General features: G+C 38.1%; 1 protein-coding gene across 6 annotated transcripts in view; it reads left to right on the forward strand.

Annotated features, from left to right (window-relative positions):
- UVRAG (UV radiation resistance associated) overlaps positions 1-16,740 on the forward strand; it is a 321,480-nt gene that overhangs the window by 157,345 nt on the left and 147,395 nt on the right. For all 6 annotated transcript variants that reach the window (XM_027979551.2, XM_060399449.1, XM_042233269.2 and 3 more), the window contains one exon: positions 169-295. In XM_027979551.2, coding sequence (XP_027835352.1) covers positions 169-295 — 127 coding nt within the window. The remainder of the gene's footprint in view (positions 1-168; positions 296-16,740) is intronic.

Consider the following 16,740-nt stretch of genomic DNA (forward strand, 5'->3'; position numbering starts at 1 on the left):
ATTCATTCCATTAAAATGACAGATGCTGATAATTAAATCACTCAAGAGATCTATAAGTTACATGAGTATTAAAGTGCTTTAAACCACTCACATTTGAAACATTGTGCATGTTGTTATTCAGTCATAATGTTTATATTCATAAATTTACCTGTATTTTTAATTATTTAGAAAAAAGAAAGTGAGTGCCTGCAATTAAAAATTTTGGTGCTTCGAAATGAACTGGAAAGACAGAAGAAAGCTTTGGGACGGGAGGCAGTCTTGCTGCATAAAGAGCAGATTGCGTTACAGGACAAAGGTGAGTGAAATACCTGACACGCTGCCTAGCCTCCATGTTCAGCAATTTTCCTTTTTCACCCTGGGCTTCAAATAGTCATCTTCTATAAGTTTACTAAAACAAATTATAAAAATTTCTTGAAGTATTTTGAAATTGATACATAAAGTGTACATACGCGCGCACACACACTTCACATTTTCAAATTGAACACACCTGCATAAGCAGAATCTCCCGTCAGGAAACAGGCATTATAAGGGCCCTGGAACCCCAGAAGCTTCATGTTGTCTTCCATTCATGGCGTCTCTAGCCAGACAACCTGCTACCGTAACTCCATATACCGTAGATTGAGTTTGCCTGATTTTGAACTGTATACAATAGGAGCATATAATATGTACATTATATGTGCTGGCTTTCAACATTTTGTTTGTAAGATTCATCCCTAGCTGAACGTAATGTACTCTTAGTTATTTTAACTGCTAATAGTATTCTACTGTATGAATGTGAATTAATTTAATCTTGCTTTTGGCATTTCATTAATTTCTAGTTTGGGACTATAACAAATAATGCTTCCATGAATGGAAGCATTATTACATGTTTCTTAAAGGACATTTTTTTAAAGGCATTTCTTTTGGCTGTAAACCCAGGAGCAGAATTACATAGTCATAGGATAACCGTATCTTCAGCTTTAGTAGGTTGTTTCCAAAAGTTTCCCAAAGTAGCTTTTCCAGATTACGTCTTCTCCATTCAGCAATGTATCCTACATCCTTGTCGGTGTTTGATACTTTCTGTTTTTGTATTTTAGCTTTCCTGGTGGGTATGTTGTAGCGTCCTCTTGAAATTTTCATTTTTCTTTCCCTTAAGACTAATGAAGTTGAACACTATTTTGTGTTTCTTACTGATTGGGAATACTCCTTTTGAAGCACCTGTTAAAGTTACCCCCCACTCTGCTTTTTTAAAAATTTGTTTGCATAATTTTTTGTGTTTTTTATAATTAAAATTTATTTATACTATAAGCTAATTATACATTTATAATTCAGTTTATACTATAACCCAGTATTCTTGCCTGGAAAATCCCACGGACCGAGGAGCCTGGTGGGCGACAGTGGGTTTGCAAAGAGTCAGACATGACTAAGTGACTGAGTGCACACGCATGTACACACACATGTACACACACATAATTAAAGTGACTCTAATTATTTTATGATAGAAGAAAATTATGAAAAGTTTTTTAAACAGCTCTGCTGCTGCTGCTAAGTTGCTTCAGTCATGTCCAACTCTGTGTGACCCCATAGATGGCAGCCCACCAGGCTCCCCTGTCCCTGGATTCTCCAGGCAAGAATATTGGAGTGGGTTGCCATTTCCTTCTCCAATGCATGAAAATGAAAAGTGAAGTCACTCAGTTGTGTCCGAGACTCCTAGCAACCCCATGGACTGCAGCCTACCAAGCTCCTCCATCCATGGGATTTTCCAGGCAAGAGTACTGGAGTGGGTTGCCATTGCTTTCTCTGTTAAACAATCTATTAAACAGCTCTATTGAGAGTTAATTCATATACCAAGCAGGTCACTTAAAAGTGTATAAATCAGTGTTTTGGTGTTTATTCATAGGGTTGTACAATGATCACAGTTTGTCTCTTCTAGAAGAAAATGTGTACCCATTAAACAGTTGATCCACATGCCCCCTTTCACAAATCTAAAGTGAGCACTGATTGGTTTTCTGCTTCTATAAATTTGTCTTATCTATACAATTTTTATAAATGTAATCATACAATATGTGGTCTTTTGTAATCAACTTTTTTCATTTAATGTGATATTTCAAGGTTCATTCATGTTGTAGCATGCATCACTACTTCTTTTTTTAAAATACAGTTTAGTTACATGGATATACTACATGTTATTTGTACATCCATCCATTGATAAAAATTTGGATTGTTTCCATTTTTGTCCTTCTGAATAGTGCTTCTGTGAACATTCATATCTAAGTTTCTGTAGGGAAGTATGTTTTTATTTCCGTTGAATATACCTGAGAGTAGAATCGCTAGATCCTATGAGAACTGCAATACTTCAGACTTTTACATTATTATTGTATTTGTTATGGTGATCTGTGATTAGTGATCTTTGATGTACAATTGTAATTGTTTAGGGACACCACAAATCAGACCCACATAAGACAATAAACTTAATAAATGTTATGTATGTTCTGTTTCACTGACTAGCCATTTCCCTTTCTCCCTCCCCTGGAGTCTTCCTATTCCCTGAGCCACAATAATACTAAAATTAAGTTAGTTAATAACCTGACAGTAACCTCTAAATGTTCAAGTGAAAGGAAGAGTCATATGTCTGTCGCTTTAAATCAAAAGTTAAACATGATTAAGCTTAGTGAGGAAAGCATGTTGAAAGCCAAGATAGGCTGAAAGCTAGGCCCTTGAGCCAAACAGCCAAGCTGTGAATGCAAAGAAAAGTTCTTGAAGGAAATTAAAAGTGCTGCTTCATTGAGTACATGGATGATAAAAAGTTAAATAGCTGTATTGCTGATATAGAGAAAGTTTTAGACTAAGGTCTGCTTAGAAGGTCAAATCAGTCAGAAAATTCAATTAAGCCAGAGCCTAATCCAGAGCAGGGCTCTAACTCCCTTCAATTCTGTGAGGGCTGAGAGAGGTGAGGAAGCTGCAGAAGAAATGCTTGGTGCTAGTAGAGGTTACTCCATTAAGTTAAGGGAAGAGGCTGTCTCTGAAATACAGAAGTGCAAGGTGAAACAGCAAGTACAGACAGAAGCTGCAGCAAGTTATTGAGAAGATTTAGCTGGATAACGAATGAAGGTGGCGACACTAAACAGCACATTTTTAGTGAAAACAAAACATCCGTATTTAATAAGATGCCTTCTAGGATTTTCATGGCTAAAGAAGAGAAGTCAACGCGTAGCTTTAAAGAACAGGCTGACTCTCTTGTTAGGAGCTAACACAGCTGGTGACTTTAAGTCAAAGCCAGTGCTCATTTACCATTCTCTAAGCTTCATGGGAAATAGACGGGAAACAGTGGAAACAGTGTCAGACTTTATTTTGGGGGGCTCCAAAATCACTGCAGATGGTGATTGCAGCCATGAAATTAAAAGATGCTTACTCCTTGGGAGAAAAGTTATGACCAACCTAGATAGCATATTCAAAAGCAGAGACAATACTTTGCCGACTAAGGTCTGTCTAGTCAAGGCTATGGTTTTTCCAGTGGTCATGTATGGATGTGAGAGTTGGACTGTGAAGAAGGCTGAGCACCAAAGAATTGATGCTTTTGAACTGTGGTGTTGGAGAAGACTCTTGAGAGTCCCTTGGACTGCAAGGAGATCAACCCTGGGATTTCTTTGGAAGGAATGATGCTGAAGCTGAAGCTCCAATACTTTGGCCACCTCATGCGAAGAGTTGACTCATTGGGAAAGACTCTGATGCTGGGAGGGATTGGGGGCAGGAGGAGAAGGGGACGACCGAGGATGAGATGGCTGGATGGCATCACAGGCTCGATGGATATGAGTCTGAGTGAACTCTGGGAGTTGGTGATGGACAGGGAGGCCTGGCGTGCTGTGATTCATGGGGTTGCAAAGAGTCGGACACGATTGAGCGACTGAACTGAACTGAAGCTCAAACTACCACACAGTTACACTCATCTCACATGCTTGTAAAGTAATGCTCAAAATTCTCCAAGCCAGGCTTCAACAATATGTGAACCGTGAACTTCCAGATGTTCAGGCTGATTTTAGAAAAGGCAGAGGAACCAAGGATCAAATTGCCAACATCCATTGGATCATCAAAAAAGCAAGAGAGTTCCAGAAAATCATCTATTTCTGCTCTATTGACTAGGCCAAAGCCTTTGACTATGTCGATCACAATAAACTGTGGAAAATTCTGAAGGAAATGGGAATACCAGACCACCTGACCCTCCTCTTGAAAAATCTGTATGCAGGTCAGGAAGCAACAGTGAGAACTGGACATGGAACAACAGACTGGTTCCAAATAGGAGGAGTACATCAAGGCTATATATTGTCACCCTGCTCATTTAACTTATATGCAGAGTACATCACGAGAAACAACTGGGCTGGAAGAAGCACAAGCTGGAATCAAGATTGCTGAGAGAAATATCAATAACCTCAGATACGCAGATGACACCACCCTTATGGCAGAAAGTGAAGAAGAACTAAAGAGCCTCTTGATGAAAGTTTAAGAGGAGAGTGAAAAAGGTACCTTAAAGCTCAACATTCAGAAAACAAAGATCATGGCATCCAGTCCCATCACTTCGTGGCAAATAGATGGAGAAACAGTGGAAACAGTGGCAGACTTTATTTTGGGGGGGCTCCAAAATCACTGTGGATGGTGACTGCAGCCATGAAATTAAAAGACGCTTGCTCCTTTGAAGGAAAGTTATGAACCTAGACAGCATATTAGAAAGCAGAGACATTGCTTTGCCAACCAAGGTCCGTCTAGTCAAGGCTATGGTTTTTCCAGTAATCATGTATGGATGTGAGAGTTGGACTAAAAAGAAAGTTGAGAGCAGTGGAATTGATGCTTTTGAACTGTGGTGTTGGGGAAAACTCTTGAGAGTCCCTTGGACTGCAAGGAGATCCAACCAGTCCATCTTAAAGGAGATCAGTCCTGAGTGTTCATTGGAAGGACTGATGCTGAAGCTGAAACTCCAATACTTTGGCCACCTCATGCAAAAAGCTTACTTATTTCAAAAGACCCTGATGCTGGGAAAGATTGAAGGCAGGAGGAGAAGGGGACGACAGAGGATGAGATGGCTGGAAAGCATCACTGACTCAATGGACATGAGTTTGAGTAAACTCAGGGAGTTGGTGATGGATAGGGAGGCCTGGTGTGCTGCAGTCTGTGGGGTTGCAAAGAGTGGGACATGACTGAGCAACTGAACTGAACTGAAATCCTAGGACCCTTAAGAATTATGCGAAATCTACTCTGCCTGTGCTCTATAAATGGAAAAAGAAAGCCTGGAAGACAGCACATACCTCTGTTTACAACATAGTGTACTGAATATTTTATGCCTACTGTTGAGACCTATTGCTTAGGAGAGAAGATTACTTTCCAAATATTACTGCTCATTGATAGTACGTGGTCACATGAGACCTCTGCAGATGTTGTGGAAATAGCCAGAGAACTTGAATTAGAAGTGAAGGCTGAAGATGTGATTGAATTGCTACAAGCTCATGATAAAACTTAGATAAGGTGTTAGGTGGGCCAAGAAAGTGGTTTTTTGAGGTGGAAACTGCTCCTGGTGAAGATGCTGTGAAGATTGTTGAAATGACAACAAAGGGCTTAAAATATTATGTAAACTTAGTTGATAAAGCAGCAGGGCTTTTTTCCCTTCTCTCAGAAACCACTGTCTTGGGCTGCCAGTTAGTTACCCAGAATCTGAGACTTGCTACATATACTTTTGTATGATTTTTATTTTAGTTGTTTACAGTGGGAGGGTAAATCTGATACATGTTAATCCATCATTTAGAAGCAATAGTCTTTTTCCTGTGCTTTCTCACCTCTTTGCTTGTTGTTATGAGAACGTTCCTTTTCTCTGCTTGGTTCAGTTATTTTGTTTCTTCAAAGACATGCTCAAATATGACGTCTCTTTTGAGGCTTTTTTCTTCCTCTTCCAGAAATTTCTTTATCCCTCTTCTGTATCCCCATAGTATTTTTGATGTTGCCTTATTTTATCAGTTAGTTGGTTTGAACTTTGAGGGCAGAAACTTGTCATTTTTATATTAGCTTCCTTCTTACTGCCTAGGTTAGTGCCTTATATGGCACCCAGGGAGCATTAGCATAGGGTGAGGCTCTGAGTGGCTTGTGTCTAGGTCATGTGCATTATATATAGGACATGAATTCTCTGTCCTTAGTTTATCTGCATTGCATCATGGTTTTTTGTTTTTTTTTTTTTGCTTCCTGTTTGTCTTCACTGTATTTCAGACCAATGAGACTGGTAGATAAATGTAATGGCAAATAAAATCTACTGTATTGGGAATGTATTTGGAATGTGAATAAAATAGGCCATGGCTAACAAGTTTAAAATGTTTGAACTATATAAAATACATGTTGGGCTAAAGAATAATCTTGAAACTGTGATTTTACTTTATTTCAGTGATTTTAGAAAAATATAGTTTAAATTTAGAGGCATAGATTTTGATTCAAAGTTCTTGATGCATGCCTGGCTCATTATTTGCCACCTGTATACCTTTATCCAGTTACTTGGCTTCCTCTGTAAAATAAAATCAATAATAATACTTGTAACTATGTCAGTATCCTGCTGAGTTTTAACAGGCTTCTAAGTTCTGCTGATGTTGCTGGTCTATGGAACACACTTTGTGTAGCAAGGATGTGTATGATGATGATCAGATGAGTTGTAAAACTGAAATGATCTTAAGAAAATAGGAGCACAGTGTTTTCTGTCTTATTCCTGTATCTCACCTTGTTGAATATCTGTACCATTTAAAATTAAGTCCTTCCTGACTGAAGATGCCTCCGATGAGCCACTTCAGTCTCAATGCTTTAGCCATATGCAAGTTCTTTTAGAACTAAAAGAAACTAAAATTTGCTTTAGTGTGTCTCACCAGCATTTAGACCTCTGTTAATTATCACTTTTTCCAGGAACTCTTCACTGGCCCCTTTCTCCTTCTCCTCCCCCCTTATCCGCTAGGTTAGATGTACTAGTGTGTGTTTCCATAGGACCTGTGCTTTTCCATTATAGCATTGTACATATTTGCTAGTTTGTCTCCTCTGGACTGTAAGATCGCTGAGGGTAGGGGTAGTGCCTGGGACAGATTAGCATTCAGTAAATATCTGTTGAAGGATTGAATCAGTTACAGTTATCAGTCTAATGTTATCAGCATCAGAGCTAAAGAACGCGGACTTCTATAGTTTCTAGCTTAGTATTCATTTGGGAAAACTGATATTCTCCTGAGAAATACTGTAGAAGAATTGTATATTCTTTGACAATGGTTGTCAGAACTATCTGCATTCCAGTACAGGTTGCATACTGACATTTATACCTGAAAGTCTGGGCTACTGCCATTTAAAATCATGAGATATTATGGTCAAGACCCTTTTCTATTAGAGTGTCTGTTAGAATGACTCCAAATAAATAGATAGCTGTTGTGTACATACAAGATCTATTTTAAGAGGTCTAATCTACGAAAAGACATGGTTTTGTTTTTTCTGGTTTTTGGTTTTTTTTTTTGGAAGTACCATTAACTATTACAATACTCAAATTGCCTGCTACCTGTAGCACGTATGTCTACGTATCTTTTTCAAGATCATCAGTTTTTAAAATGAAAACACTCTAGGAGTTTAGAGGGGTTAGGAACTTGTGCATTTTTCTAATAAGAGAAGCAAAAATAATGATAACTACAGTATTTCATTTACCATGTGAAAGTGATAGTTGCTCCGTCGTATCCAACTCTGTATGACCCCATGAACTGCCAGGCTTCTCTGTCCTTGGGATTCTCCAGGTAAGAATACTGGAGTGAATTGCCATGCCCTTCTTCAGGGGATCTTCCCAACCCAGGGATCGAATCTGGGTCTCCTGCTTTGCAAGCAGGTTCTTTACCATCTGAGTCACCTGGGAAGCCCAGATTACCATACTTGTTACTTCATAGATATGAGTGATTTAATCACCACAGTAACTTTATTAGGTAGGTACAGTTATTATTTACGTTTATAGTTGAGGAATCATGGTCAGAAACATTAAATACCTTACTGAAGTTTATAATTGACAGATGATATGATTAAACTCTTTCTGTTGATTCCAAAACGTAATCATAAGTTGATACCACCTTTTATCCCAGTAATAGGATGTGTAAAGTCCATGGAATATATGTTATTCTGGCATATGGTAAAAAGATAGGGAGATATAGTTTTTCATTTGTGTTCCCAGTTGTATTTTCCCCTTTTATTCTGATAGAAGTCCTATCACCAGCCTTGAAGCAGGTGAACTTCTAAACAGTGACTTCTATCCCATTTAAAAGACTGAGTGGTAATAATACCAATACAGTATTTTAACATATATATATATGGAATTTAGAAAGACAGTAATGACAGCCCTATATGCAAGACAGCAAAAGAGACAAGAGATGTAAAGAGAAGACATTTGGACTATATGGGAAAAGGCAAGGGTGGGGCGATGTGAGAGAATAGCATTGAAACATGTATATTACCATATGTAAAAGAGATGACCAGTGCAAATTCAGTGCATGAAGCAGGGCACCCAAAGCTGGTGCTCTGGGACAACCCAGAGGGATGGGGTGGAGAGGGAAGTGGGAGGGGCGTTCAGGATGGGAGGACACATGTACTCCCGTGGCTGATTCATGTCAATGTCTGGCAGAAATCACCACAATATTGTAAAGTAATTAGCCTCCAATTAATTAATTAATTTAAAAAAAGACTGAGGTGTAATGAGAATCACCAATATCTGTAGAATGCTCTATTAGTGCCAGGCAGTGTCATGTGTTTCCCATTCTTTATCTCATTTTGTTCTTACTAATTGTCCTATGAATTAAAGGCAGTGTTATTTATATCCATCTATTAATAAAGATATCATATATGTTATTATCCAATTTATAGATGAGGAAACTGAGTTTCAGAGGCCCAAAGCCACATAGCAAGTTATGACAGAGCCTGTGTTCAGAGTTCCTGATGCCAAACAGTGTTACAAAGGAAGACTGAGATTTTGTAGATACCCATTTTGACTCTGAGAGTGAAGTCATAGTCAGCACATTCTTATATCTCCATTTTATCATAGAAAGAAAGGATGGTAATGTTCAAGTTAAATAGGGATTTGCCAGAATGGTTCAGAATTACTGGTTTTGAATACTGACTTTGTACTTCAGGAGCTTTCTTCCCACTTTCATATATGTTTTTGGAGATGAGTATTATTTTGTATTTCTCTGAACTCTTAGAATCGTTGGCAAGTTGGAATCTAACGTTGACACTTTGGGCTCAAATTTAAGCAGAAGAATGAGTGCTGTTGTTGGCTGTACTTTTCTGCCATTGGGAATCTTTGTAGACTGGTAATGAGACCTGAGGAATTGGAAAGAAAGGTTGACTAGATACAGCTAACCATATTTAGGTACCAGTAGACCCTAATCTAGTTGCTGCAGACCCCTATTTTTATAGTGATTGTGCTAGGTTACCAGAGACATACTCTTATCTATTAAAATTTCGTTTGTGTTGAACATCATTCTTGTACATGTGCATCAATGTACTATTTAATGAATATTGAGCCATGTTACGATATTTTAGAAGCACTTGAGCCATTGGTATTGGTAACATGAAGGGGGAAATTGTGTTTGTCACTCTGTTTGCAGCTTTGATTTAGTGTGTTTGCTAGCCAGTAGTGAAATAATTTGCTACTTAAAATAGTACTGGTGGTTTCTTACATATCATGGCTTCTCTTTGATACTTGGTGCTTAATCTTCATACTTGGTTCTCAGCCCAAAAGCTCAGTTAGGATGCAGAGTCAGTAACATATGACATTTTGTCTTTGCTACTGATTTTTCTGAATGACCATAAAGAAGTTAATTTCTGCATCTTTTTATACATCTGTGCAAGAAGGATAACAGCTCATAGGGGTGCCATAGGGATTGATTTGTGTACACATTTGGAAGAAGCTAATGCCTATTTTATATATATATATATGTATGTATTGTGTTTTGCAAATATTCATTGCAGCTGAATGATTTATGCAAAGAGGCAACAAAAAGATAATTTCTGTCCAATGTTCCTGACTTGTTGGGTGGCCACATAACGCTGAGGGGACTTGTTAATCCACACTTATAAGTTTCCCCTTCCCATTTCTGGAAGGCAGTGGTCCAACTTGTGGTCCATAGTAACTTCCAGCTGGGTCAGGAACTGATCTTTTCAACATTAATGTTTGTTAATGTATATATTTTCATTTCCAGCAGATACTTAGTTACGCTGTTTAATTTAAAAAAAAGAAAAGCAGATTTCCCCTCTTTAGCATTTCAATAAAGACAACCTTCACATTAACTAATTATATATTGGTTTATAGGGTGTTTTGCTCTGACTCGACCCTCAAATCTTTGAGATAAGAAACAACACTCGACCTACATTAATTTGCTTGAAATTTGGTTTAGAAAATGGTTTGAAACATTGGTTTTAAGGAAATGTTTTCAGTAGAACTGAAACACAGTTATACATGTTGATAAAATTTGAGAACTTTTCATTGGTGCCTGGGGAATGATACTAACTTTACAAAAGCAGAATTCCTTAACTGGGGGCTTCCCTGGTAGCTCAGAAAGTAAAGAATCTGCTGCAATGCAGGAGACCTAGGTTCGATCCCTGGGTTGGGAAGGTCCCCTGGAGAAGCGAAAGGCTACTTAGTCCAGTATTCTTGCATGGAGAATTCCATGGACAGAGGAGAGTGGCAGGCCACAGTCCATAGGATTGCAAAGAGTCCACATGATTAAGTAACTAATACTTTCCCCTAATCCTTGTAGTAACAAACTTACTTTTTAATCCAGTTAGTTTCTTTATATTAACAGTAACATATGTAACACTATATTATACTTCAGTTCAGTTCCGTTCAGTCGCTCAGTTGTGTCCGACTCTTTGCGACCCCATGAATCACAGCATGCCAGGCCTCCCTGTCTATCACCAACTCCTAGAGTTCACTCAGATTCACATCCATCGAGTCCGTGATGCCATCCAGCCATCTCATCCTCTGTCGTCCCCTTCTCCTCCTGCCCCCAATCCCTCCCAGCATCAGAATCTTTTCCAGTGAGTCAACTCTTCGCATGAGGTGGCCAAAGTACTGGAATTTCCACTTTAGCATCATTCCTTCCAAAGAAATCCCAGGGCTGATCTCCTTCAGAGTGGACTGGTTGGATCTCCTTGCAGCCCAAGAGCCTCTCAAGAGTCTTCTCCAACACCACAGTTCAAAAGCATCAATTCTTTGGTGCTCAGCCTTCTTCACAGTCCAACTCTCACATCCATACATGACCACAGGAAAAACCATAGCCTTGACTAGACAGACCTTAGTCAGCAAAGTAATGTCTCTGCTTTTTAATATTATGCTTAGGAAGTGCTTATACAAGGATGGTTGTATTTGGTCCTTAAAGTTCCCTGGCAAGTATTGTTACTTCATTTCATAAGATGCTGAGAAAGCAAGAGGCTTGCTGCTGCTGCTAAGTCTCTTCAGTCGTGTCCGACTCTGTGCAACCCCACAGACGACAGCGCGCTAGGCTCCTCTGTCCCTAGGATTCTCCAGGCAGGAATACTGGAATGGGTTACCATTTCCTTCTCCAATGCATGAAAGTGAAAAGTGAAAGGGAAGTCGCTCAGTCGTGCTCGACTCTTAGCGACCCCATGGACTGCAGCCTACCAGGCTCCTCCATCCATGGGATTTTCCAGGCAAGAGTACTGGAGTAGGGTGCCATTGCCTTAGTGAGGGACAAACGGGAGCAGAGTTGAAATGTATGCACACCCTTCATCTCCAGATTCTTGCTTTTCTTACCATTCCGTGCTATCTAAAACCTTGCAAAATCTGACTTCTATACAATACTGTGAAGTAGGTAATTTTTATTAAAATCGTGTAACATTCCAGATCTTTTTTCACTTACAGTATTATCTTTTAATTCTTAAAATAATACCAAGAGATAATAATTTTTACTCCCTTTTCCAAATTAGGAAAGCTGGGGCTTAGAGACATTTCCCAAGGTGGCATGGATAAATAACAGATCCAGATTCAAATTGAGATTTATTTCATCCAAAGCCTGTCTTGTTTCTAGTAAATATTAATATCATTGTTGCTTCCTCTGGTATATGTCTAACAGATAAACTGACTGATAGTTTGCTGATTTTCCATTTGACCTGTGGACTATTGGAGAATTTTGTTCTGCTATATTCCTTTTTATTACAGGATGAGTAAAGTGAATTTTCCCCAAAGATTTCTTGGATTGATTGTATCTTAATTAACTAAGCTATCTGGATGCCAGGTCTGCCAGTCTCTCTGTATATCCTTAGGCAAGTCATCCAGCTTTGGGTGGGGGGGCTTATTTCCTTTTCACAGACAAACTTTTGGATTATATAGTCAAGATTTCTTACATCTCTGAGATTCTAGTTATTTTAGGAGAGACTTGGCAGAAAGGTTAGGGATTTATTCATCTTTTTTGATGAATCTCTTTCTTTTTTAGAGTTTTATGCTAATGATAAATTTCCCAGCAATAAAAGATGTGGCGGGGGGGTGGGGGGGGCGGAGATTCTCTGACCTACATGTTTCTGTAGATGTCATTTGTTAACTGAAAAGCCATTTGGTGGGAATGACCTATTGGATTTCTCTAATTAGCTATACTCAACTCCTGTTTTACAATCTGTAATATGTTTTGATAAGCAAGAACCAAAAACACATTCTTTAAGTGACATTGTGTGTAGAAGAGATCAGAAATGTCAGATTTCATTGTTCAGATCTGGAAAGAAATTCTTCTGGTAATTGTAGTTAATAAAAAAGGTTTGATCTTGTATTGCCAAAATAAATGATTTATATGAAGTTTTCTATCAATTATAATTTCTTATTATCATTTTGCAAGAAATTTGAGTAATTAAAGTTATATATATGTGTATGTGTGCGTGTCAGTTCAGTTCAGTTGCTCAGTCATGTTTGACCCTTTTTGACCCCATGGACTGCAGCATGCCAGACTTCCCTGCCATCACCAGCTCTCAGAGCTTACTCAAATTCATGACCATTACATTGGTGATGCCATCCAACCATCTCATCCTCTGTCGCCCCCTTTTCCTCCCCCTGCCTTCAATCTTTCCCAGCATCAGGGTCTTTTCCAAGGAGTCAGTTCTCATTAGGTGGCCAAAATATTGGAGTTTCAGCTTCAGCATCAGTCCTTCCAATGAATATTCAGGACTGATTTCCTTTCAGATGGACTGGTTGGATCTCCTGGCTGTCCAAGGGACTCTCAAGAGTCTTCTGCAACACCTCAGTTCAAAAGCATCAATTATTTGGTGCTCAGCTTTCTTTGTAGTCCAACTCTCACATCCATACATGACTACTATATGTTTAAACTACTAAAATGTTTAATTAACTTCTGCTTGGTCAGTGAATCATTTGGCCTGCATCTCAGATAAAAGAAGAATCACACAGTATATTTGATTTTTAAAATATATCTATGTATTATTTATTTTTGGTTGTGTCAGGTCTTAGCTGTGGCATGTGGTATTTTTTATCTTTATTGAAACATGCAGGATTTTAAGGCACATGGACTTCCTTGGGTTGTCCTTATTCCTTGGAATAAGATCCCACACAACTAAACCCACAGCATGTGGGATCTTAGTTCTCCAACCAGGGATTGAACCAGTGTCTCCTGCATTGGAAGGCAGATTCTCAACCACTGAGCCAACAGGCAAGTCCCCCAACAGTGTGTTTAAATTCGTGCCTTAGCTTTCATCAAAAGGTCATAGATTTCCATTTGAATCTACAAAGACATTATTAAGCATTGTGTAACAATTTTCTCCTCTTAGGTCATAAGGTCACAAATTGAAAAAGTGCTTCTCACAAACTTTGTAATTCAAGATATGTTTATTAGAAAAGATGGCAAAATTTAAATTTTATTAGTCTGTGTGTATGTTCTGATTTCCTATAGCCATCTGACAGAAATTCCTAAACAAATTTCCTTCAAAATGAATAACTGCCTTTCAGAATTTTTTGGACCCAAAGGCAGTTTTCCCAGGATTCATTAAAGTTTCTTTATTTTTAGTTGTTGGCATCGTATGTAGCTTGTGAAAGGCAGTAAAAGACAAACAGCTTCGTGGTGGGTAAGAAAAAGGTGGATTCTTAGTAAATCTCAGATTTTCTTTTCAGAATGATTCATTTGCCATATATTTGTAATGATTTATTTCAGTAATATCTTAGTTGGATTGTAAGAAAGTCAAGCTAGCATATTTTAATCTCCCACTCTTGTAATAGAAGATAAAGATGTTTAGAAGTAAGCCACCTGACAGAATTTTGTTTTGGTTTGTCATTGTTTTTTCTCTATTTACTCCTCAAAAGCATTGGAAATGACATTTACCAAAAAATACATTTACAATTAGATGTTTCAAGACAGAAGTAAAAGGAGATCAATCACAGGGCATGTAAAGGATGTGGAAAGGGCATTGAGTGTGTGTGGATGTACATGTCTACTTTTAATTTTGGAGCAGCCAAAGGAGCCAGGCATTATATAAGATGATGGAAACAGAAGGATAGATGTGATGGTTATATGACAGAAATATGTAGAGAATACAGTAGGAACACAGATGATGAGCATCTGAAAACCAGAACTCCATGTAAGGTGGGTGACACTTGAGCTGATAGCTGGGGGGAGAAGTGAGACTTACCAGGTAGAGGGAACAGTTACACAGAGGCATGGAAGTTGATTAGAGAATTTCAGGTAATTCCATAAAGGTTCAACTAACCTTTGAGTAAAGGTCCCTAAGAGAGGCTGAAGAGCCAAAAAATGACATAAAAGGAAATTATGTCAAAAAGTTTGGGATCTACTGAAATAACTTAAGCAAATTTCTAAAAGACAAAAAGTGAACAAGACTGTATTGCTAACTGTTACACAGAATGGTGATTAAGTGTATGTTCAGAAAGTTCTCTTTGAAGAGTTATGGGTAAGGAATTCTCATAATGGAAATTATTACAGTAATCTAAGCAGTACATAATTAAAATCTAAACAGTTTGGAATAAAGGGAGGATGGAATCTGTGGGTTCAAAAGATATTTAATGATGGACTCTACTGTTGATGATTTAGTGGATTGGAGAAGAGAGGGGAAGAGAAAGACTTAGATATTTTCTAGTTTCTGATTTGGACAGCTGGCCAGGTAATTAAACCATTCATCAAAACAAATATTGGAGAGAAGCAGATATTGGGAGAAAGGGGAAGAATTAAGACTTCCAGTTTTGGATAGTTACTTAGTGGGTAAGATGATAAATAAGAAACCAACAAATAAAGTAAATATCAGATTGTGAGAAGGATTCTAAACAAGCTGTGGTGATAGAACTTTGGGAGACTGCTTTTACAAAGATTGCTCAGGAAAGAATTGCTTGAGGAGCTCCGTCTTACAAGATAAGAATTCTAGCAATGGTAATGGCAAGTGAAAGGCTTGGACATAGGAAGTGCCTGTACTGTAGAACAGAGGGGAGACCACTGTTGCTGGAAAATAATTTATTAGGAAGAGAGTAGCATGACATGGGGTTGGAAAAGAAGAAATTCAAAGTGTAAGTGAAGATATTTTCCTTATCTACTGAATAGGAGGAGAAGGCTAAGAAAATGGCATAGGGGCCACCGAGTTTCATATTGGGTTGTAGGTAGGATTTAAAGAAATCTTTCTATTATTTCCAGGTTTATGAGGTAAGGTAGTTAATATATAGGATTTAGAGAAGTTGCAAGGATTTGGGTAATGTATGAAGTAGTGATCTCCAAGAATGAGAAAGCAAATTAAGGAGGAAATTGTAATAGAATTGTTGGATGTTGTGTCTGATTGTGCTTAGTGATGATCATTTTTAAGTAAAATCAATCAAGCTGGTTGTAGACTTTTATCTACTTGGAGCTTCATGGGGGCAGGTTGAGAGAAAACAAATATTCAGTAAAAGTAAAACTATCTCCATTTTACAGATGAGGAAAATGAACTTCAGAGAAGTTAGCACTTGTTTAGAGTCCCTAAAGTAAAATTTAACCCAGATTTCTCGTATTCCTAAGCCCACAGACTTTCCAGTATAGTACACTGCTTCCCATAGGATCTGCCTATTGTTTTTAAGCATTGAATTAGCTCTGACCTTCTTGGCTATTAAGCCAGTTGTGTAGAGTTATGAAAGGTATCAGTTGCTTCCTATTGCCTGTTACAAAGAAGTATATCAGTTCTTTAGGTAGAAAAAAAATCTTCTCTGGACACTAAATTCCAAAAGGAAGTTAGCATCCAGTGTCTTACATGCTAGATATTAAATATCATAATGAAATGATAGTCAATTGCAATTTTGCAAAAGTTACAGCAAGAAATATCTATTAACCCTTGAGAAGGGCAGCATCATAAATCATAGTACAGAAAAGGCATTTCTGTGGGGAGAAAAACTAAAATAGTTTAAGTATATTGCTTTCTGGTCATCTGCCTCGATGTAGAAAACTCAGGAGAATGACAGCTTATTGATTTTAACTGTAATTTTGACAGGAGCTGACCACTAGCCAGGCTGAGACCAAATTCTCTGGTGAGAGAGAGCCTAAAGAGTCTGTGTTTTGTTTTGTTGATTGAATCAAGATTCATATTCTTTAGCTATTCATTTTATAGAAGACAGCATTGATATTTGGTTATTAAAATTAAAGTGCTTGATTTGAGTTCTTGGTGAACAGAGAGGCCATAGTGTATGCATGCATAGGGTCAAGGGTTTCAAAAAGCAGTTTCGAAGTGTGATAAACCAAGCCATGCGTT

Source organism: Ovis aries, chromosome 15 (genome assembly GCF_016772045.2).
Source record: "Ovis aries strain OAR_USU_Benz2616 breed Rambouillet chromosome 15, ARS-UI_Ramb_v3.0, whole genome shotgun sequence".
In the NCBI taxonomy this organism is placed as follows: domain Eukaryota; kingdom Metazoa; phylum Chordata; class Mammalia; order Artiodactyla; family Bovidae; genus Ovis; species Ovis aries.